Below are 25,874 nucleotides of genomic sequence, written 5' to 3' on the forward strand. Positions count from 1 at the left end.
ATGCATGTCACTTTTGTAGGTTGGGGTCATTCTATTTGCAAGCGAAAATCTTATCAAGCTCCTGGGCTCTCCTTTTTCATTTTCTTTCATTTTTTTTCTTGTTAGCTCTTGGTTTGCTCTTTCCCTGTCATCATTTGGTGCTCCTGTTGTCTGCTGTCTCCTTGGTTGTATGCTTTCAGTCCCTTAGACCATTTTGGTGGTCTCTCATTGGACATTAATAAATTTATCTTAGCTTATCTTATCTGCCATAGTTGGAGAAACACATTACATGCCATTTTGCAAGTCTTAGTACATGCATAACAAGCTATTGCTAAAGAAAAATATCCAATTCGTGGGTAGAGATATGTCCTATGAATCTTGCATTGCAAATGATTTATCTCTAGTTTAGTAGGACTCTATCAAATTCTTAATAGAATAAATTGCATGATTATTTTTCATGTGTATTAAATTACTTCTGACCTAGTCTTGAGTTAGTCCTTGTGTAAAGAAAGAATCTTGGAATTTGAGTGGGTCTAGTTTGAGTTCTTACAGTCTTTATGTGAGTTGAGCATTAAATTTGTTAAGTTGAAATATTGTGGTTGTCTATTAATTCTCATTCTTGGAATCTTTATGTGAGTTGAGTATTAAATTTGTTAAGTTGAAATATTGTGGTTGTCTATTAATTTTCAGCTGCAAGGGCTAGGTTACCATTCATTTGAAGAATGGCCCCCTATCCTAACTACATCATAACCTCACTTGGAGAATCAAAGGACATGATGCTTTTTTTGTATTAGACTCGTGTGAACAAATTTTAACTTAATGTGAAAATAAGACAATTTACTGTTTGGAGTTTAATTGAAAAACCATGGGACCAAGTTAGAAAAAGGCATTTTATAGTTATCAGAATGCACAATGCATCCTTTGGTGTTTCAGCTTTATGGTCTATAAATTTCTACATCTAAGCTGATCTGATGAAGATATAGAAACCAAATAAATGCATGCTAAGTTAAACCATCTATTTTCATCTCAGGCAATAGTATTCTTACCTCTGTAATGTGTTTTATTGTTAAATAAGTAGCATTTTTATGAACAGTTCCTCTTAGACCAAACTGGCACCATCTTTTTACTCAGTATTTATTGGAGGGGAAACATATAATGAAATTACCCTAATCAAATATGATCCATATGATATCCTTTTCTTGGATTGAATATTTAGAATGTATCTGGCATGCAGTTTGGTCTTCCAGTTACATGGTCATATGGGCAGCAGCATGGTCTGCAATTAGATCAGCTATCAGAATTATGGAGTCAGCGACCTGCCAAGCTTGCTGGTCAACATAAAAAGGTATTGAAAATTAAAATTGTCAAATTATCCAGTATAGAAAGAGTGCACTTAATGATCGATAAAGTTGCAACTCATTCTTATTTGGAATGAACTTTACAAAATTTTCCTCATGTTAATGTTTAATGTTGGTTTTCTATACAGCTAGTTTATTTTTTGTCTTGTGTTCAATCACAGCATCTAAAGTTGAAAAAAATGATAGGATAATCTTGTTCAAATGGGACACCAGACGATATTGAATACTGTCACATAAGTAGAAATGGGACAGAAATATCTTTCAAGTTTATTACTGTTTACTAATAACATGTTCTTTTGGACTCAGAGAGAGCACTTGTATATCTATAAATTCATTTTATATGAATATCATGAGAAACGATATCAACAACATGGTCAAAGAAAGACAGAACTGTAGCATGGTTGTTCATATGTAGCTCCTCTTTTATTTGTGTTTATGAATGTAATACAAATCAATTTATGTTGCCAAATATTTTCACTCTCTAACATTATATGTTGCCAAATTCCATAGGAGGTAAGGTATGTATGTCTCATTTGTGACATATTTAGGTGCCTCCAACAAGGAGTACAAGGTAGTCACTAGATTACTTGTTAATGTTATAGCTTCGGTCAGATCAGTTTGATCGAATTGTTATGTTTACCAGTATAACTGATTATATATATATAGTTTAAATTGGTTATCAACCTGATTGATTCAATGCTCAGTTATCATTTAAATCAATTGAACGCCTCTATCGATTTAATGATGTTAATGTGTCTTTATATTATCACAAGATTGGGTTATATATATTTTGCAAAATAATTACCTGTCACTATCAGTTATCACCGTGTGGTATCGGCATGAGTTAATGATATTAGGCACTGTATTGAAACAACATATATTTAATGGTAAGTTATAAATCGGTGTGTCGGGATCATGGGGCATGTCCCTACATGGCTTGGGCCACGTAGAAACATGTCTCTACCTGGGACGTGCCTTCTTGATTCATGCATATATAATCAGATCTGCAGCGTTTAGAACATACAGACATAAAACCATATTACCACGAGTTGCAGCGATCTCAATTAGATATATGTGCATTTCATATTCAAGCAAATATAAAGATGTACTTATAGGTTGGCAGCAACATCTAACTGTACAAATCAGGAAGAGGAATTAAATCAATCACACCATTAAGAAGATTCTGTGAAATTGAACTCATTATATCAAGCTATAAAATAAAATAAAGGTATTACAATCAGATCCTATTTCCTTAACATGGTATCAAAGCCAAGTTGAAGATAATACCAAGAGAAAATATAACTACTGAAAATATAAAACAGCATCAAAAGGAAATTAGCAATCATGGTGAACAAAATTAGATTTGAAGATAGAATTTAGGGGGTGCCATTACTTTTGTCTCATGGAAACTCGGATTAATGATGACACTTAGAGAACAAGAATTAGACTCTTTTGTGGAAAATACTGTTCCTATACTAGATGATGAGAATGAGAAAATTCAATGGAAAAAGTGTTAAAGTTATTTTAGTTTCATCATCTGCTGGCAGCTATTTGAGTTCATATTCTGAAGGCATTTACAAAGGGATATTGGCGTGGGATTTCAGCTGTTGCAAAAATGATTTTCTGACCAAATAAGTCCTGTGCCCATTTGCAAACCAGGTTCTTTGATAAACTAAGTTATTGCTTGTATGTTTTTGCATTGTAATAATTGCAACTTGAAATAATGCAATTGAAATGATTGTGTTGGCATTCTAAATTAGTTTTGATTTTGTGCTTAGTTTATAACCATTTCTACATATTCAAAAAACAAAAAAATTGCAAACTTCACAAAAGAAAAACAATTCTGCAGCATTATTCTAGAGTGAGCCAGCAAGGTTCATTACAGTGGTTACAGAGCAGTCCTACTATCCTGTGTGGGGAATTTTTTTTTTTGGTGCAGTGGAGACAAAGTTATTATTTTGGTCCCATTGTTATTTGACTGGCCAACACTCTTGTAATTATTTTAGTTATAGACAAATACAAGAAATTTAGTAAATATGGAAACCAGGGGAATAGCAGGGGTAATCTCAGGTAGCAACCAAATGCCTTGATAGAAAGCATGGATAAGTTTAGACAAAATCAAAAAAGGATGGATGCATTACTCTCGAATCCATCAACTCTAAATAATTGTGCAAGGTATATGGTATTCATTTTTTAGAAGTCTCCCTCACCAATAATGCAAAAAGGGAAACTAGAGTTTTTCACAAATGAGACACCCAAAAGTCTTCACCATGAGTTTTCAGCAACTGGTGATCATGGTGAAGATAGTCGTGTGTACTAGGGAAGCCACCAGTCCATCTTGCGTACATGATGTTGGTGACCCTTCACAGGGACACATAGATATGGCCGATTTGCTACAAGACAGTTGCACTAAGTCTGAGCATCTTGATGAAACCAGAGTTAGTATCTCAGGCCCTCCATCACCAGGTGGAGAATTGTGACCTTTGCCGGTGTAGTGTATACTAGGTATGAATCTTTGTGCCATGACAAACCCCTATTCCATGCAAATCAGTAGGATACTACTATGACACCACTTTAAGAGCCCTGTTGGCTCTCTTTGTAGGTATGTTGAAGAATGTGTTTCTTTCATTTTTTGGTTTTTGCAAAAAAATAAATTTGAAATATTTTTTTTTTTTGTTTTTCAAAGATATACGAAATGCTGAAATGAACAATTAAAACAACAAATACTACTAATGCCAATATAGAATCAATGATTTGCAATTTGGGCACTTGCAATTTTATTACAAATAAGTCTCATGTAATTTGCAATTAAGAATAAGAACCTGATTTATATGGTGCCAAGTATGTTGCAGCAGACCTTATGAAATGCAACACCACACTTAGTATATAATAGCCAAGAAGAGTGACATTACTTGCAGAATTATACAGTCACCCATGCAAGTCATTAAATGCCTAAAAACTTTCAAACGCAGCCCTTCCTATTCCAAACACTACTTTGCATCAAGTAACCACAACCTTGATGGACGCCTCTCAATGACATCTAGCAATCACAGGCTATAAACATCTACTTGTTGCAGCCAATCAAGAATTCTGGTAAGTATAAATGCAGGCCAGTGGATGCCTAATTTCAATAACCAATCGCCCTCAAAAACCCACACTGGGTAACAATCTTTGAAGGCAAACTGGGCACCAAAAACCCCTGATCAATTTGAGCAAAATATAGGATAATTTTGGTATACAAAGCACCAAAATTCCAATCAGTAAATTCAGAATTAAACTCAGAATTTCAGAGCACACATTACCATGTCTTGCAATGGTTCAAAGTGCAAATTGGAAAGGAATTAGTCCTCGCAAAACCCTTAATATAAAAACTGCAGCAAAATTTACAATGTGATAACAGCAATAGGCAAGAATGGATCAATTTCACCCATGAAGATTCTTTCATAACACAAAATGAAGTTTGTCTTCTCCTTCACACTTTTCACTTAAGATGCTTCATGCACACACTTTCAAATTATAACATTAAAATGATAAAGATTTTGTTAAGATAGTCTCAATAAATAACTTATAGCATGAAGCTTCATTAATTGACCCAACAAACATAGATGATGCCAAATGCTAGGTGCCTCAATTGCATTGCTAAAAATAGTAATCGCCCAAAATTAACTTAATATAAATAGCAAGCCAACAACAAAGATCCTCAAATCAAATGGTCAGCTCACAAGGGTAGCGGTGATGAACTAACTACGCCAAGCTATAGGATCCTACTAAAATGGCGAGATTACATGGCCATCCCAAAGTCATACTTGGATTCCTTTGCATAAAGAGATTCACTCTCCAAAATGCTAGAGACCTCCGAATATTGCATATGTTCCTCTTAGGACTTGCTCAAAATCAAGATGTCATCAAAGAAGATCAAAACAAACTTCATCAAATTCTTCTTGAATGCTTGGTTCATACAGCTTCAAAAAGTAGCTAGAGCATTTATTCACCCAAAAGGCATCACTGATAACACAAAATGCCCAAAATGACACCTAGAAGCCATCTTTTCAATATAATGCATACCCTCGGGTCAAAAAGACGAAGAATTTGTTTATAACTTGTAAATCTAATACCATAGGTCAAATAGTACCAACTTCCGATCTTTGCACCTATATGTGGACATTCATATCTTGACAAGTATTTGTCCAATGGGAACTTACAGTTAACTATACTTATTGTCTAACATGTTTGTTACAAGTTTAAATGAAGAGTTATGCTTTTCATACTTTAGATTTGACCTTAGGGTTTCAAATGGTTGTATAAAACTTGTCCATAATTATTGTGATTGAAATATTTGGTCCTCATGGAATCATGCAACAAGTATTGAACAACAAATTGTTTTAGTCAGGGGCTTCTATGAGCATTTAATATTGTAGAAAACATATGCAATTTTATCATTTTCAGTTGTCTACCTAGAAATGCACGTGTTCTTATGAAAGTACAAATTTTAAGTTCGGGATAAATTTTAAAGCTTGGTCATGCAACAGGAATGAACTACAAAAAGATTTAGTCAAGGGCTTCCTTGATGTGATGTCCTTTGTTCTGGTTGGGAGGGGAATTCAAAACAATTACCTTCTTTCAACTTCTTACTTTGTCATAGAGTTGGAATGAAAACCAAGTAAAGTTATTTCACCAATTATCAGTTGCTATCTACAATGGGACTCTATGCAATGAAGACATGTATAAAAGGACAATAATCAAGGTCACTTGGTATCTCTAATATGTGTAATTATATATGTGTAAGGGAATTAATAAGATTTCATTGAGTATAATGATCACTTGTTATATTAAGTGATTGTAAATATAATAACAATGGAATGACTTCATGTCCTTCATTTGCTATGTTACCGAATTTGTGCATACAGGCCCACAAGTTGGATCTAGATTTGCAAATCAATTCGCACCGGATTTGGACAATGTCTGTCTAGATCCCATAGGGTCAACTATGGACCTCTCTGAATCCAGACAGACCCATAGGGTCAAATATGGACTTGTCTGAATCTGGGGCGAATCATTTGTGAATCCACCGGCAGGCCAAACTAGGAAAAGGTGGGGCCAAACATGTTACTTAATGAAATTTGATTTATTTAATTTGCCTCAAACTGTAAAACAACCCTTATTATATATATTTCTCTCTCTCACACACACACACGCACACGCGCACATGCACTCACGCACGCACACACACACACCCATACGAATCATAATGGGAAAAATAAATTCACGAATCTGCAAAATTAGATTCTCCTACCCAAATTCAATTCAGCAATTTAGCTGATTTGTCTGTATGAGTATGCCAATATATTCAATCTCATTTATAGTGATGTTATTTATTTATCAAAATGTCTCTATAGGTATATAAGTATGTTCAATATTGTTTATAGCAATGTTATTGAGGTCTATAATATGAAAATTGTATTTATAAGATTTTTTCAAGTATAGCTTATTGTGATGTTTCTGGTTTGAATATTAGATAAATGAAAAGTGGTGGTTCCTTTCCTGATGTTGCTCCTTAATTGTATGTAATCTGATTTTTCAAAGCCTGAGTGCTCACTTGTATTGTCTAATTAGGATGAAAGTATGAAAAGAAATAACCCATGATTCCGAAAAGAAATAACCCATGATTCCTCTAACAATGAGTTTCCTTTCTCTTGTTTGCTGCTGATATGGATGTGCTGAAGTAGTCTTCTACTTATCATTCCTTCCTATCCTTGTAGCTTGGAAGTGGAAAGGGTTGCATTGCTTCATGGTTGGAAGGTCACAACTCTTACCAAGTAGCCATTCATAACCAATCAGCTTTTATTATGCTAAGGTTATTAGTATAAGTGTGGTCTTTGTGGATTGTTTTAAACTTAATTATTAGTGACCCTGCCTTCAGGTCTGTTACGTCAATGATATTGACTTGTTGCTTTTATGAGCTTACGGTTATTATCAAGGCATATTAATCTTACCAATTACTCCAGCATATATGTTGTTGGCTGGTATTTATTTGAATTGATTGATATTATTCAAATGTTAATTGCAATTTTAGGAAGGGTCATGTATCGTATTAATGTTCATATGTTCTTACGCCATACTTCACATCATTAGCCATTATAATCTTTTATCGCAATTTCTCCCTTGATTGATGTTATATCCTTAACCCCTTAATACTGCATTAGCATATCATGTTCCTCCCTCATGTTGGGATTAATATCTTATCGCTGCCTCTATTTAGTTGCTGACTATCCACTTGGAACATATTGATAATATTATTGTTCGAAGGGGACATTCTTTAACAATACTAATCTTCCCATTTGTGTAGTGGATGATGCTTGACTTAACATATCTCTGCTCATCCCTTGGTCTGTATTTATCCAATATATCTTGTATGCTAACGATTGAAGGCATGCTTACTTGAGTCTTTTAGTATTCAGAGTAGTTAGTTGCATACCCTATTCTTTCTCATTGGATGTATGTGACCAATATGTTTGTGATGTATCATCCACCTGTTTGGCAAAGATCATAAGATTATTAATCATTCCTTTTAATCACATCTTGTTATGACCAGGATTTGGTTTCATATCTGATTAATGGATAGATACTATCCACTTTTTATGATCTCTTTGTTTTGTGTATTATAATATATTATTTATTTATTTTTAATTTTCAAGTATTATTCAATTCCTGAAAGGGGACATCACTTCAGCAATCAATCAAGGTAGTGAAAACATATGCAATTTTTTTCAGTTGTCTACATAGAAATGCACATGCTCTTATGAAACGTGCATTACTTTCTAATATTGAACCTAGATTTTATCCATATTATGTGAGTAGTTATTTCTTTGAAAATCTACTCCAGTTCCCTTTCATTTTTAGAGAATTGTATTAATTGCATTGTTTTATGATTCAACTTAAATTTAATTTAATGATGCAGAATTGAAAATCTGCTTGTATAAGTTGAAACTTGAAGGTGGGATCAATAAACAGTTCTTCAAATCAAGAGTCTTATTGCTTAATAATATGCATCGGCTTATGGTTTTCTCCTCTAATCAACTTTGACGTATATTGTAAACAGGGAACAATTGTGACTGGAAATGATGCTGATATTGTTGTTTGGGATCCAGAAAATGAAATTCAGATTGGTGAAAACTATACCATATATCACAAACACCCGGTAAGTACAGTTAACATTCTCCCACCCTCCTCATTTTTGCTCTCTCTAAAACATTCTAGTCGGATAATGTTATTTTTTGTAGAAACAATACTAGATATTTCAGAGAAAAATGCTATTTGATTAATTCAACCATGTTTACATTTTGGATAAACAATCAAAATAGAAGCTTATAAAAGACTTTGAAATTTATTATACTTCATTTTTGACATTTTTGCCTCTGAGGACTTATCGCAATGAACATCATGATTTATGATGCAACAGGTAGGATATTCATAATTCTAAAAACTTGTATATGATGCCATTTCTGTGCTTAATTTTTCAGAATTATTTTCTTCTCATGCTTAGTTTGTCATTTACATGGCTCCAAATCATAATCAATTTTGCGTTGTCCTAAATTTCAATCGTTTCTGAGATAATAAATATCAGGATTTATTTTGTGGGTAGGAGTGATGTAGTATTTTTTTCATCTACATGAACAAGAACATCTTTAATGAACCTTGCTTACAAGGTCATTAAAAGGTTTTCATGGATGTATCTCACTTTAGTGAATCATGTTTGAGTAACTGATACAACATTTCCCAAGTTCTCTGTCAGCCTTCTAGCTTAAGATTTTTGCTAGAATTATATAGGATACATTTAACAATGTGATGCACCTCCAATTTCTTACCAGTGCTTTTTCCATCTCTTTTGGTACAGGATTATTAATGCCCTTATTTATGTTCACCCCTAAAGAATTATTATGAAATGCATCATTGTAGAGCTCAAAAAGTTGAATCCCTATCCACTCAATGTTCTCTTTATAGTTCATAGTATTCAGGAGTGAGACCATTTGTCCCAAGAGATTTGTCATTGGAAAGAGACCTAATAGTGTTCTCAGCTTCTTGGACGGAGATATCCATGTTAAGGATCTAAGCTCTTCATCACTAGCTCTTTTTGGAATCATTTTCAGACAAAATTCCCTAGCCTCCAGATTTTTACTGTTATGTTCTGAGGTAAAGCGAAGAAAGAATGAAAATCCTTTTCAAGAATATAGGTTCATTCTGTCCATGATAGGCTATGTTATTATCTCTTTAACTTCCTTATATTCAATCAAATTAAAGTACTTGGAACCTCTATCTCCTTCCTGCAACCAATTCATCTTGGCTTTGACCCTTTGACTCTGGAATTTGTAATAATGTATTTTTCTGAAAAGGGACTTGGCTCTAACAAACCTAGCCTTGATCTGTTCCTCGGGACTGTTGTCTTGCATTTGACCTCCTAGAACCAAAAGCTTGTGATGCAATAGATTAACTGTTTTATTCCCATCAAGAGCTTTCTTTTTGCCAACTACCTTGAAGAGAATCTTCCAAACTTCCACAAGAGAGTCCCAAATGTGCAAAGGATTCGTCTGTTCATTTAGAGCTTTTGAAAAAGATACTGGCAGATTTGATATCATTTAGGCAGACTGGATCCTTGAGAAAGGAAGAAGAAAGAGAAAGATCAAGAGGGCTTCAAAGGAGAAGATGACCTTTTAAAGGTGACAGAGGTAACAATGGGAGAATGATCAGACATTGTAGGAACAACTAATATAGGATGCTCACCTTGGGGTCCATTGAAAGAACAGTAGTTTCTGCTGTCATGGAATTTGTCAAGTCTATAATAGATCCTCTCATTCAATGACTGATTGTTACATGAGGTGTACCAGATGAAGTGGGAGGTTGTCTCGCCTAATTCCAAGGAATCAAACAAATTCAATCTTCTTTTCCTTTTTCCCAAAAGAATATCTTGTCTCCTTTCCATAGGGAGTTCTTACCATCATTTTTATCTTTTTTTTTAAACATAGTAGAATCCCCAGTTCCATAATTCAGATCTTTTTCTATAACCATTTGAGTGAGGATAACATGTGATGCGATTATTGCCCAAAAAATGAAGAAAAACACACCTTTGTGCAGGGAAGGGAAAAAGGTGAAAAAACCCAAAAATGCTCTTTAAAGATATTGCTAGGTATATTTCCATACAAATCTTAGTCGAATTTCAGTGAACTTTTTATGCTGTTTTGGAGTTCACCGAATTTCAAACTTCATGGCTAAAATTTGGCGAACCCTGTGATACAGCATAGAGGACGTCAATCCAGACTCATGATATCCAATCTTTTCCCCATAGCAATTATTTTGGCTATAATGGGTTTTCAATTACTACCTCCTAGACCTTGTAACCAATTCTAACCTTGTATTTGTCCATCACAAGTAGCCCCCTAGTGGATTTCATCATTGTGACTAGTCCACATTGTCCCACAAGATTGAAGCATCTTCATTAGTTTTGCCTTTTGTGTAACATGAGCTTGAATTCCTTTGAAGGTTTTCCACTTCCCACACCTAATTTACCATTGCTTATCCACCCATCCATAATCTATTAACTTCTTACCCCAAACTCTGGTTGTTATTTTAAATAATCTAGAAAATTTATATTTTTTTTAGAAAATCTAATTTTTCACATAAATTCCAACTATAATTTCCTATTGGCTTATCCCTTGAACCTCCTTAGGTGCTTGTGCTAGTTATTTATTGAATACTATAACTATAATTGATCAATAGGAAAATACTAGCCACTACGTGGCTTTTGTTATAAAAGGGACATTTAATGATTATAAAGTCAAATTATAAGTGCATGTAGGGTTTGAAGGATTGGACGGTATATCTATTGCAGACATAGAGATTCATATTGGCTGTCATTATACATGAGGAAATCAATCATTTAATTGGCAGATTATATACAGCTGCAATAGGGACATGTTAAATTGGCAGATTATATGTGTTGCATAGTGGAGACCATAGTTTGCAAACTTTGCGGGTACTCTCAGAGTTTCTGAGTACTCTCATTTTTTTTTTTTGCTGGGCGAGTACTCTCAAGTTTAACTCTCACATATTTATACATGTAAAACAACGTAGGTAAAAATCTCGATGCAAGGAAAACACCAAATAAGATGTATTTTTCACATGATGTTACTGCTGTAAAACTACGTGTTTTCTCTATTGAGATGTCAATTTGTAATTGAATTGTACAAAGAATATGTGTTTCTTTAAGAGATTTTAAATTTTAGTACTTAGCGAGTTGCCAAGTTTTCCCTAAGTTTTTGTCGAGCATATGAAGAGTTTTTGCCGAGTTGAAAATTTTGGGTTTCCCAAGTACTCTCTGAGTCCAAGTTTGCAAACTATGGTGGAGACCATCATTTGCAGCAAACATTTACATAACATGCTCTTTAATTTCGCTATCATAAGTTAAGGAATTACACATGTTATATCTTTGTAACTATTTGGCATGAGAATTAATAACAAAATACTTCATAGTGCTGCTGCCATATATTTCTAGATTGCAGACAAAGGTGTTTGTTAAAATGCCAATGTTGATATAGATGCATGTTCATCATCAATTCGTTAAATTTCCAAGGAGTTTGAGTCATGAGTGGGCTCTTTTATATTTAGTTTGCATGCCAACTTTTGAATTAATGTCTAGCTACTGTAGGTGCATATTTCCATTGTGTGGGTTATCTATTTGCATTCAAAAGATGAAAAGAATTGCATTTGCATTGTGGTTCTTTGCCCAGACATCTTACTTACCATTTGAAAGCATTTAAATCACACATGACTTCATTTTAAGCAACCATTATCAAAATTGAAACATTGAAACAAGTAAAGAGGTTGTATGCAATGTGTTTGACGATATTCCTTGAGCCTCTAATCAACATTTTGAGTTCAGAATTGGCAAGGGATATTACAATAGTCAACTATTTGATTAAATGTGTTGAGTGAAAGTACAAGTTGGGAGTTAGAACCTACAAGCGTTCTTAGATTCAACATTCATACATTCAAGAATTGATTGTGGGGAAGGGTAACCACAAACAGTTTAGATAATCATGTCAATATATATGCAATGCATAACTGCTCAAATAATGCTTGAATATTGGGACTCTATAAGATGAATGGGCATTTCCAATGGACACCTAAATTAACATTTCATTGGAATTTGTGACTTTCATGTAATATAAATGTACATTCTTGTGTATGTGCTATGCCCCTCCACTGTGGCATAATGTACCATATCACTTCTATCGTGTTCTTTCTTATTGAATAAAATCATCAAATAAGTCATATAACTAATTGGTAAATGATATTGTTTTGGCATATTTAGTCTCTTCATTTAATTCATACTTCTATAGACAATAATTCATAAGAAGATTGCAACTATAGCACACATAAAATTTCATTGGTTGGGTTTTTGTCTTTGTATTTCGCGCACTTCAAACTACCAGTGCTCATAAGAAACATATGAAGGCAATAATCATTTGACTATCCTATGGCTGGGAAAAGATAAAGGGAACCATTGGATCCACTAAGGAGGTTGTTCATTCATTTCCTTTGAGACGTAGTTCTAACACTGATATGGAATTAGATTCAGTGAGTCTGATGGAGGAATTTTCAGTGATATTTTTGGTTGTTTTCTCGTGTTAACCATGTCAAAATTTCTCTAAAACTACTTTAGATGATAAACATTAGATATTTTTTTCTTGTGCAATTCTTGTGATATGCTGAAAATAACTTCCTTGAAACAGATTACACCATATGCAGGGAAGCATTTATTTGGAAGTGTCATTACCACTTTTGTGAGAGGAAACATGGTTTATGAGAATGGTTCTCATGCCTCAACTGCATGTGGTGTTCCTATTCTTGCTGTTTAAAGAGAATATTTTAATTGAGGTAAACATCATGCACTCAGTTTGCAAATCCAACCATATTTTTTCTTAATATTATGTATGATTATGAACTTCCTGGGAAAATTTCAAAATTGGCCTCTAAACATCTCTCAGAAAACATTAGCTATGTCTATTTTTAAACATGCACAATGTCAAAAAGAAAATTACACTTATTATATACTCCAAGAATGGAAAGGGTTGTCATTCTCCAACTACCAGCAGTGTTTCTATCCTTGTTGCTTAAAAAGATAATATTTTTATTGAGGTAAACATTGTGCAACCAGCTTGCAATCTGAACTATGTTGTTTTTTATATAATTATTTATAATTAAAATTCATTAAAGAAATCTAAATTTGGGTTGTAAACATCTCCTCCGAGGAAATCATTAACTATTTCAAATTTTAAACATTAAATTAGATTTTCCTTCCAAAGAGCTCTAAAATATAAAATTTGGTATAGATTGCTTTGATGCTATGTAAGATATGGTATAAAATTTGATGCTTTGAGACAAACCCTTCCAAAAGTTGACAACATGTACAAGCCACACCAGCAAAAGCATTCTATATATTGCAGAAGTGCAATATAATTCATATTCCAAAATAAAGGATACAATATGATGTAATTGATATGCAATGGTAGCTCAAGTGTGAACTACACATGGGTATACTGTGAATGTACAATCAATGTGCTGTGAAAGGAGATGTAGTCACATTTGTAATACATCTCCACCGAACGAGGAAACTGTGATGCGTAGTGTCTCCCTAAGTATATGCCCTACTAGTGTGGAAGAGATATATTGACTACCCAAGTAGGTGTGTACCCTAAGCTTATCTTAGATCAATACTAATACACATAACTAAATGCAAGAAAACAAATATGCACCAAATTCAATACCATCATTTTCCTTTGATGCACCATCTCTGCATTTCTCTTGGCTTGGTGTTTAGGCGTGACTTCGCAATTACAAGTAATCTGGTTCAAGTTTATTTCAGCCAAATAGCTGTCGTGTACCCTAAGCTTATCTTAGATCAATGCTAATACACATAACTAAATGCAAGAAAATAAATATGCACCAAATTCGATACCATCATTTTCCTTTGATGCACCATCTCTGCATTTCTCTTGGCTTGGTGTTTAGGCGTGACTTCACAATTACAAGTAATCTGGTTCAAGTTTATTTCAGCCAACTAGCTGTTCAGTATTCTCAGTAAAAGTTAAAACCCTATAAATCTGCAATCATCAAATAGCAATAAGATATTTCATGTTTATATTGCTTTTATAACAAACTGTTTAGTAGTTACTTGATCAAACATTGGAACTTTTCTATCATGAATTTTTTGGGGACTCTAAATCGGTCAACTTAGATGGTACAAAAAGACATTTATAATTATTTTAAATTTGTAAATTTGTAAATCTAATCCTTAAATCTCTACATTTACCAATTTAATATCATCATGACATGTTACTAAACTATATTAAATAGGTTGTGTGAATTTATGTGTTTGCCAAATGCATATAAGTTACTTGATAACAACATTGAAAGTCTTATTAGATTTAAGAGGACTTGAGAAAATAGGTTCTTCAAATGTTGATAGCTTGTCTTAAGGAACTAATGGTGGATGATTTTCTTTGATCCCATAAGGTTTGGTGTAAATTGTCTTTCTTTGAATAGTAATATGTGTCTTGCCTATTTTCTGCAATTGTTCTACAATGCAGTTTGCAGTGGTCATGGGTCAATTAGTTTGTTGTATGGTTTCTAACATAACACAACTTGCTAGTCATACCCATCAATGTCTTCTATGGGTCCAAAGAGATTTATTGTGCCTATTTTTCGTCTAACCTAATTGTTTGTGGTTAACATGTTTGTAGTGAATTTGTAATTTAACATTATAGGTTTATGCAGATTAGGCATGCCACTCTTTCTTGGACAAATCCACATGGATGAAAGATTTGGCATTCTCTATGCAACCTAATGAAATCTTTTTTCAAAATTATACTACTACTTTATCTCACATATGTGTTAGGCTATATATGCTTGCTAAACTGAGGGAAAAATGTAATGTGGTGAAATACATACCTTGCAATCCCTCATCACATAAGTTCATCCTAGCCAAACAAAAGACAATTTTACAATAAAAAAACAATTTAATCCTAAGTTGGTTCTAATTCAGACTTAGGTTAAGGTTCTTGGGTTCAACTTGTTGAAGTTGAGGAAAGCTCAACCCATAGCTCCCAAGAATCACTTGCATGCAAACACCTATCATAGAAAGAGAGAAGCAAAGCTATGGAGGCTTGAATTCACAGATCCATAGAAGATGAAACATTCTTGATGTGCAAAAGAGAAATTATTATTCAATCAAAAAATGTAAATTACAAAGAGAGATGCATCCTTATAAAGGAGATTAAAACCCTAAAAGGTAACTAACTTAGGTTTGCATTATAATAATTAATAAAAGAATTAATTATTATATGTCTAAAGTTTAGCTTAAAAAAATTAGAGATAAGAAGAAAATATCTTATTACTCTAACACCCTCTCTTAAGATAAACTTAGGAAGTAGCTAAAAACTTAGAAACTACTACTGATAGTAAATTTGGGTTTTGGCAACAAACATCCTCCCTTAAGATAAACTTAGGGAGTAGCTAAAAACCTAAAAACTACTATTGAAAGTAAATTTGGGTCCTAGCAACAAGGCCTGATGAGGTACCCAAACACAACCAAATCTTTGTAAAGAGGAGAAATAGAGAAAACCACATAGGAAAAACCCTACTCCAAAAAGAGATGGGAAGAATGGTAAAAGGCTAATGAAGGACTACAAAAGTCTCTAAACTAGTGAATGTCCCAGAAGATAGGAATAAAAGGATAATCATGAAGAATGCCACTTAATCATAAAGAACCTACAAAGCTATGTCGAAAAATAATTGTTGATTTGAAGAACCTCAACTAAAATAGAACCTAACTAGGTAGAGAAGACGATAATCTACATGAGTGCCCTTACAAGACACTACTTGAATCAGGAGGCACACAAAGGGAAACAACTAAACTTGAAGATAGAAATGACATAAAATACCAAAGCGTGGAGTGGATCAATCAAACATGGAAGGCTCATCCAAAGTAGGAATGGAAAGAGAAGTGTTCATATGGTAAGTGCTCTATCCCACTGAAATGCATAGGTACCCATCCACTACATATTCCTAGTACATAGGAACAAATACTAAATAGATAGCTCACTCGATTGAACCAAGGAAGCATAAGAACCAATGAAAGAATCCCACCTAATGCAAACAAAGGTGAGGTGACAAGCAACTAGAAAAGTGGACCAATAAGAATTGTATGTCAAGGAACAACGATCAAGATGCACAGTTAAATAAATAATAGTGTACTAAGGTGATCAATCACAAACACATCATGAGGTTAATGTCACGAAAGGAACACTTACTCGACAAAAGTAGATGACAAACAAAGGCAAAACATTAGCCCTCATACCACTTAATCAAAGTAGTGCATATATAATAAGGTACAAGATATGGTAGATCCCAAGAAAATAGTAATTTGTATGTGTCCTCAAATGATACTACTCAAATTAGAAGGCAAAACAAGGCAAAACAACTGAAGCGATAATATAGATGGAATATGACACTTTATCTCAGTGTGTTTGCATAAATGCATACAATAGATGTTTACAAAAACCAAAAGAGACATAAGGCTGGTACAACAAATCATACAACCCAAGCAACGAAAATGATCCCAAGACCTAAAACGACAAAGATATCCACCAGTGCAAAAATGCAAAAAAATGAATAGAATGTACTTAGAAAAGAATATGGAAAAACACCCAACATCGATAAAAAGAGCACATAACAAGCTTTCCAATGATATAGAGTTTTTCCAAACTAAAGATCGGATGCTCAAGATGTCTCTCAGAGTGCAAAAATGAACCCCTAAATTTGATAGTGAAAAAAATCATAAAAAATGCATCAAAACTTAAAAATGCATATACTATCACAACGAGCTTGGAACCATCTTTTCAACAATATCAATCTCAGACAAGTCATGAAGCTAATGTCTTGGAAGGAATATTCACCGACAAAGCTAGATGGAGAACAAAGGCAAACATCAACCCCTCATGGCACTTAATGAAAGTAGTCCATGTACAGTAAGGCACAAGATATGTTGATCCCAAGAATACATAAATTTGTATGAGTGTCGTTGGATGACACCGCTCGAATCAGAAGGCAAAACAAGGCAAACAATTGAAAAATAATACAAGAGGAATATGGCACTTTATAAAGTTTTCCCAAAACAAAGATCAAGTGCTCAAGATATGTATCCTAGAGTGCAAAAATGAACTCTAGACTTTGACAACGAAAAATGCTATAAAAAAATATCAAAATTGAAAAATACATATTCCATTGTGACGAGCTTGGAACCAGCATTCCAACGATATCTCGTTTGTGGAAAATGGAGTTTGTATGCCCAAGATATGAGCACACAATTGAAGGCATGTCTAAATATAGTCATAAGAATTAACAAACATGTTGATGTAGTGCTAACACTAGCGAATGACGAACTTGGATTTAATGGTCAAATGGGTCATCAAGGCAAAAAAAATGTTAGAAATTACCCCCTCAACAAGCAAAAAATTCATTCATTGCAAGAAAATGTGTCAACACCAATAAAAATAATCAGTAGCATTAAATTTCCTCATGTGACAAAAAAATCCAAATCACCAAGGCAGTGAAAAAATTCATCAGTCATCGTGAAAATGGGTTGGCGCTATGAAAAAGCTAGTGGCCAACAAGAAATTCACAATTGCTAGCAAAAAAGAGCCTCCAATGTCAAGAAAAAAACCTAAACCCTCGCAAAAGCCACCAACCAAATCCCAAAATTTGCCAATGCATATGGGAAAAATGCTAACCATCTCTAGAAAAAAAAAATGGTGGTGAAAGGACTTCCATGTGTCTATTGTAGAGCCGATGGAGGTCTCAAGGAGAACACATCAAAAGTTGGCCCAAATGGTCTGCAAGGGACATGGGCTAAAGGTGAGATGGAAAGCCTAAAGGTGTGTTAGCATGAATGTTGATGGTGTTTCTATGGGGGAGTATCATGGCATTGTTGGAGACATGATTCAAAGCTTATGTGTTGCATTCATTATAGTATTTGTCATTGATGTCAACATATACCTTATTTTGTGAAGATTCCCAGAGTTGCAAAAGTAGATGCATTCAATGCAGTTAGAGGATTATGAGTTGTGTTTTGCGCATTTAAGTACATTTTTAGAGATGTGCTAATTTGCGTAAAGAAATTTGGAGCTATGACTGAGTTATGCAATGCTTATGGAAGGTAGCTTTCAAAGAGAATTTCTAGAAAGTGATTATTGGTAAATTGATTATATCTTTTAACAAAGATGTAATCTAGTTAAGGGAGCTTAGAGGAAGGTTAGAGACATGTTGAAGATGCTATATTCCAGATTGTGAAAATAGACGTTCATTTTGTGAGGTTTGGCGAAGACTATTAAGAGGATATTTTTCTGTGAGCTAACTATTGCAAAGATCTTTGAAGAAAGAGTATAATTATAATATAGTGTATATTGTAACATCTTAATGTTTTCATATATTATATTGTACATTGGGAAAGCCTCAAGGCCGACTCAATACTTGTTTTAGGACTTTGCATAAAGAAAAGGTCATTTCCTTGTGGTAAAGTGTTGTATTGATCAATTAGATCGTTGTGCAAATTTGAATGTGAACTTGGTGAATGTAAACGAAGAGATTGATGTTAAGGATGTATTGTGAGCTTCAAAGGAACTGGATTGGAAAAGGAGTTGTTGTTTAGTCAGTTCAAAGATCATGGATATGCTTATCCAAAAGATTGTCTAGTGAAGTTTGCTTTTGAGGCTATTTGGATAGTGGGTTCAATTGTCCTCCTTTCAACTCCTAACAGTGTTGGCATAGCTTTCAATAGGGTTGGAATCTCCTAACAAGGATTCAAAGTCTTCTAATAGGGACTCATATGTACTGATCGTATTTCATTAGCCTAATAGAGCCAATTTGTTTACAAGGAGCTTTCCAGGACTTTTCCTCTGATCAAGGGTTTCCCTAGTTAACATTTATGGTGTTATTGTGCACGATTAACTATCCATTGTTGTTGCATCTATTGTTTACATGTTTTATTATTAACAAAGTTATTGAGAGTTGTTGTAATAACATAATTGATTCACTCCCCCCTGCCCTTGGTCAACTTGGTGGACTTTATTTTCTAACAATTGGTATAAGAGCATAAGGCCTTTGAAGGTAAAGTCTAACATCTTGAGGAGATCCATGGATTTTTATTTTAGAAAAAAAAATTCAAAGTTTGATGGAATCAATTATGACAATTGGAAGGAAAAGATGAAGACTCGCTTGTTATGCATGTGTCTAAAATATTGGCTAGTTGCGTTGAATGAGAAAGAGGTGATAACAAAAGTTAAGGTTGACTCCTATCAACAAGATGAAAAATATCTATTCATGGAGAATATGCTTGCTAGAGAAGCACTAATATCAACTCTTCTTGAAACAAAATATGGAGAGGTAGTCTTTAAGACTTGCACATTAAATATGGATTTCTTTACAGAAAATATTTTAAGGTGATGAACATGCTAAGAAGGCTAGATTACAGAGTTAGATATGTATGTTTCAAGATGTTAAAATGGAGGAAGATAAAACTATAAGAGGTTATTTTGGTGGAATAACATATATTGTTGTTGGAATCAGAAGTTGTGGTGCATCTAAGAAAAAAGATGAAATTGTGTGGAAAATTTGGAAGATGTTGACACCTACTTATCATTAGAAGGCACAAATGATTAAACACGTTATTCCCTATACACTTAACTTTACAAAGGAAACTCTTCTTGCAAGATTGCAGTCATTTGAGTTGTGGATACAACAAAGTGAAGAACTACCTAGAGTAGAAACACTTTTAGCGTACATAAGAACTACCTAGAATAGAAACAACTTTTAGCGTACATAAGGACATACATATATTCACAAGAAGTGTGAGTACAAGTGAAAATTATTCTTGTAGCATTTGCGCAAAGGAAGTAGAAAATAAGAAGATTGAAGGACTCTCCCTACTTACAAAAAGAGAACCTAAAGGTAACAAAATTCTTGTTTGTTGGACATGTAAAAAACTTGGTCATTATTCTTCTAAATGTCTTAAAAGAGAAAAGAAGTTTAAACCTAGTAAGACTTACAAGTCAAGAATACATAAGAATAGCTTCTATGCTTATAAGGATGGTGAAGTTGAATTTAAGATGGTAAATTTTATAGATGGTAGTGATAATGAGGATGATGAAATTGTATTTATTGCTATTAAGGAAGAAAGCCCTGAGAAATCATTAAAGGAAGAAATAAAAGAAGAAAAAACATTTAGTATCACAAAATGAAAGTAAAATTTTTGATTGGATTATAGACAGTGGTTGTTCCCATCATATAACTAGAGATATGAACAAATTTGTTGAATTGAATAGTTATCATGGAGAAATTGTTAGACTTGGAAATAATGTAGCATGTCACTTAAAAGGAAATGGATCTATTGCACTACATGGAAAGACTAACACTGAGGATGTTTACTTTGTGGATGGTTCGAAACATAATCTTTTGAGTGTTGGACAACTTGTTGACAAGGGATATCAGTTGTAGTTTATAGAAAAGACTTGCATTATCAATGATAAGAATGGTGCATTGATAGGTACCGGCACAAGGATAGGAGGTATTATATTTCAGTTGAACCCTACTAAAATGACATGTTTAGTTGCTAAAGTGGATGACAGTTGGTTATGCCATAAGAGACTTTTTCATATCAACTTTGATAAAATTGTGAAGGCTAGTATTATATTTGCAGTTAGAGACTTGCCTAAAATTATGAAATCTAGTAACATGATTTGCGAAGAACGTGTAATGGAAAAGTAGAAGAAAAGTTCATTTCCAATCAAGATATTCACTTCTTCAGTGAAGTTGGAGATTATGCATACAAATCTAAGTGGTTCTACAAGAACAAGAGCTTTTTATGGTAAAAGGTATTTTATGCTTTTTATTAATGATTTCACTAGAATGATGTGGGTTGCATTTCTTAGAGATAAATCTGAATCTTTTGAGAAATTCAAGTTATTTAAGAATAGAGTTTAGAATGAATTTGGCTTAAAGATTAAATGCTTGAGATTTGATAGAGGAGGAGAATTCATTTCAAAAGATTATTATTGTGAGGATAATGGTATAAAGAGACAACTTTCAACCCCTAAAACTCCGTAGTAGAATGGAGCAGCCAAAAGAAAGAAAGACCAATGATAGACAGCTAGTGCAATGATGTTTGAGAATAATGCGTCATATATCTTTAGGAAAGAAGCTATGAATACACAATATATACTAGGAACAAAGCATAGATTAGACAAGGCACTGGTAAGACACCTTATGAACTTTGGTTTGGACATGCACCTACTATGAAATACATTAGAATATTCGAAAGTGAATTTTACATTAAAAGAGATGACGATGTTAAAAAGTTTGATTCTAGAAGTGATGAAGTAATGTTTCTTGGATATTCATTGAAAAGTAAAGCATATAAATGTTTTAATCAAAGATTGAAGACTATTGTTGAAAGTGCTAATTTGAAAGTTGATGAAAAGTTTAGAATACAAGAAAGAACACTTGATTATGATTCTAATGGAGAGACTAATCAAAGACTAGCAATAAGAATGTTAAGCAAAAATTGTTGTATGAAATTGATACTAATTTACAAATTGAAATACAAAGAGATGAACAAGAACCAAGATTTGAACCTAGAGCGCAAATCAAGATTGAACTAGTAACACCAAACAAAAATGTGGCAAAGAATTGCCTTGTTGAACAAATCATTGGAAGTGTGAACAAAGGAGTTATGACAAGGAATAAGGTTAGTGAGGAATTGTGTTTAGTTTCTCAAGTTGAGCCTAAGAATGTTGTTGAAGCTTGTAAAGATGACTATTGGGTACAAGCTATGAAAGAAGAATTATAATAGATTGAAAAGAACAAGACTTGGGAATTGGTTCCTAAACCTAAACATAAGAATGTTATTGGAACTAAATGGGTATTTGGAAACAGGATGAATGAACAAAGTGAAGTTGTGAGAAACAAAGCAAGATTAATTTGTAAGAGATATTCACAAAAAGGAGTTATTTTTAAAGAAACTTTTGCACCATTGCTAGATTAGTATTGAGAATGTTTTTGTCATAGGCAACTAACAAGAATTTCAGAGTTTATCAAATGGATGTTAAATAAGCTTTTTTTAATGGAAAACTTGAAGAAAAGGTATACATTGAATGACCTTGTTGGGTGGATATTTTGCAACCAATAGTTCTAGGTAAAAATCCAGGCGCAAAATAGAATGACCAACCACAACATGTGAGATAGCCTCTGCGACCTTAAAGAGAAGTCTCCCCCTTCTCATCGTTCCTTAGATCAACTCAAGGTAAGCAAGTAGTCGAGAGATTTTGTAAAATGGGTGTTACCAATATCCTTTCTTCTTATCTTTCAAGAAAGATTCCACTTACTTGTGGAGCAAGTAATGGGCAGAGTGAATCTCTAACTACACTTCTATCAAAAGCTAGAAATGGTGATACCAATAAACTAACACTAACTCAAAGGCTAGTTGAAAGCATACCAGTTTGACTCTAAGTCCTGTCATATTTCTATATGGAAAAGCTTTACAGTTAGGGCACAAAGACTCTTAAAAGTAAAAATAACTTAACTATTTTGCAAATTAAAAAATAATTATAAGCTACAAACAACTTCTAGCTATATATTTCCACAATTGCTCCTAGTCAAAGCTTTGACTCCAATTGCTTCTTAACTCTTTTATATTCAATTACCAATAATGCAAGATAACATGAATCAAAGATAATGTATGCGAACTACAGACAAAGCTTATAATTCGCACTAGTAACAATCTCCCTTAATCAAATTTAAGTCTCAAAAGCTCTTTTGTATTCACTTTTTTCTCAAAATAGTGCTACACAAACAAAGTTCTGCTAGCACAATTTCTCTAGAGCTCTCTTGCATACAATAAAAGATAAATTTTTCAATGAGGGGGCACTCCTTTATATTGGAAAAGGAGTTGAGAAAAAAGTGGGAGCAACTCAACCAACTTTGACCCAGTTTAACTAAAAGAGAAATTATTGAGTTACATGCAACTACACATGCAACTTGCATTACATCTTTTCAAGTACATGTAACTCGCATTATATGTATTACATTTTTTATGTAATGCATCCTCTTAGACCTACAAATAGAAATAAAAATGAAAAAAACAATCTTAAAGATTGTTTCTTAGTGCCCTGAATTTGACAATGACATCATGCACTCTAGGATGATCAACAATTTCCATTGTCTTTGATATGGCTTTGATCCTCACTACATCTACGTATGTTAATTGTACAACCTTGGAATTTGTTGCTAGAGAATCTAACAAGTGCTTTGTCGATAATTTATACAAGAAAAACTTGTTCATTGTGTGTGAACCAAAATATCTAGAATCAACATCAGCATTGATCCTGATTGTATATTCTGAGCTTACCCTTTGAACTGCAATGAGATTACCAGATTCATCAATAACGTGGCATCCCATCTGTTCTAAATCACAAGTACCACCTGTTTCAACTGCTTGACTATCTCCAAGGGTTGCCTGCAACTTTATAATCAACTTCCTCAATGTTTCTTCTTTGTAGCCAATAAGTCCTTTGAATCTGAAGAACATTTCACATAATGGAAGAATCTCATGTGAGATCAAAGCATCTAGATCAAATCTTGCCATTTCATCCCAATCATTGACGATTTCCTTCAAATCATTCGCTTCTCGAGTCAAAGAAGAGATCAAGTTTCACTCCATTTCATTCATCTCTTTGACACGCCTAAGAACTGCAAATGTCTTCGTGATGGCTTTAACTCCTTCATGTAAGATTTTACAATCAATCTGAAAAATAAATGAAGAATCTTGCTGAAAGAAAAAGATACAAATTACAAAAACAGAGCAAATTAAGAATGAAATTCTATTGATCATTGATTGTTAAATCACTATACAAAATGCATGATTTATACACAATTAACTCCACCAAATAAGAGTAATTCAAGGTGAAAGATTAGGGTTATCGACTAACTGAAAGATGTTGATCTGTTAATAACAATTGGATCTTCAGTTATGCATGAAGAGAATCACTGCCAAAACTTATTAAAACTCCCAGTGAATCACCATTGAAACTAAACAGAAGTGCCAGTTGGAATTAATCTCCAACACTCCCCCTTAATTCTAACATGGAGAAAAGAGAAATCTAAGGAGAGGAAAGAGGGAAAACCTAGTAGGAATAAACACCCCCCCCTCAAAATAGATGGTAATAAAGCAATAAAACTACCATACTACAATTTCTTTGACCCCAAGAAGATCTCCAAGAAAGTGAAATGGAAGAGAAGATAGATCCCTCCATGGTGTGTAGTGAATGATAGATGCTTGAAACTCTGTGCTGAAGGTGGTCCATGATCTTTGAACAACATTCTTCCCTTTAGGAAGAAGCATAACTGAAGATGTATGAATGAAGTCTCCTCAATCTTGAAAGGAATATGAAGGAAGAAATCTCAAGATGTATGATGTCTCTGACAACTGCTCCATGGTCTCTATATAGATCTTGAAATGGCTATAATCTTTTAGAAACTATTGTAGAACATAATCAAAAGACACATTTTTCACCTCAAAAGGAAAATAAATCTCCTCATAAAGTTGTGTAAATGTACCCAAACATATATCAATTTGTGAAGAATGACTATGTAGAGAAGGAAGAAGAGGGCCAGAAGGCTCCCTCACAATAACTAAAGAAGAGTCACTTTCGTCAAAGAGAAGATGAATAAAATCAATGCTGTCATCTAGATCCAAAATGAGAGATTCTACAAACAAAAATGATATGTCTGGTAGAAACCTATCCCAATGAACTGAATCCGGAAGACACAAATGATTTTATTGCAAAGAAACATTGGAAGCTTTCGATGAAGCAACTCTAATCTTTGAAGAAACAACAGAAGCACCAAAGTCATCAATAAACTGATCATTCACAAAGGATGTCTCCACACAAGATGAGGCAATTGAAATCTTAGTATCACCTATAGAAGTTTGGTTATCCAAGGAATCATCACTTTCAGATGAAAAATCAACGTCTCCATTCAACTTTTGGATGATGGTCCAAGCAATGAAAGGGTACTCTGTGTGCTCTATATGATATAAAATATCGTCAAAAATAGTAAGACATATTAGTCCATAGACAGTATCATTACTATTAAACCATGCAATTTCTTAGTCATACTCGCTTGGCTCAAAAATATGTCCAAGGAGATAGGGCATTAGATCTTGCTCAATGCAATGATCCTTTATCCCTTTTTTCCAAGATAGATAATTTTCTAAGGTTAGCTTGACAATAGATGGATGAAAATATATACTAGACATCATTGATCTCCCTCAAAATGGAACTTTATCTCAATTCGTGATTACAAATAGAAACACATTAACAACCCCCAATCTAATGAAAAAAATCCATTTAAAAATAAAATGCTCTGATC

General features: G+C 33.6%; 1 protein-coding gene across 4 annotated transcripts in view; it reads left to right on the forward strand.

The window, feature by feature from the left end:
• ALN (allantoinase) overlaps nt 1–13,534 on the forward strand; it is a 264,097-nt gene extending 250,563 nt beyond the window's left edge. For all 4 annotated transcript variants that reach the window (XM_089826352.1, XM_089826354.1, XM_089826353.1 and 1 more), the window contains 3 exons: nt 1,214–1,324; nt 8,437–8,535; nt 13,124–13,534. In XM_089826352.1, the coding sequence (XP_089682478.1) occupies nt 1,214–1,324; nt 8,437–8,535; nt 13,124–13,249 (336 nt within the window). In that variant the 3' untranslated portion in view covers nt 13,250–13,534. The remainder of the gene's footprint in view (nt 1–1,213; nt 1,325–8,436; nt 8,536–13,123) is intronic.
• Nucleotides 13,535–25,874: the final 12,340 nt, after the last annotated feature.

The sequence above is a fragment of the Cupressus sempervirens genome, chromosome 4, assembly GCF_028749045.1.
Source record: "Cupressus sempervirens isolate cs-2001-9-10 chromosome 4, ASM2874904v1, whole genome shotgun sequence".
Lineage (NCBI taxonomy): Eukaryota > Viridiplantae > Streptophyta > Pinopsida > Cupressales > Cupressaceae > Cupressus > Cupressus sempervirens.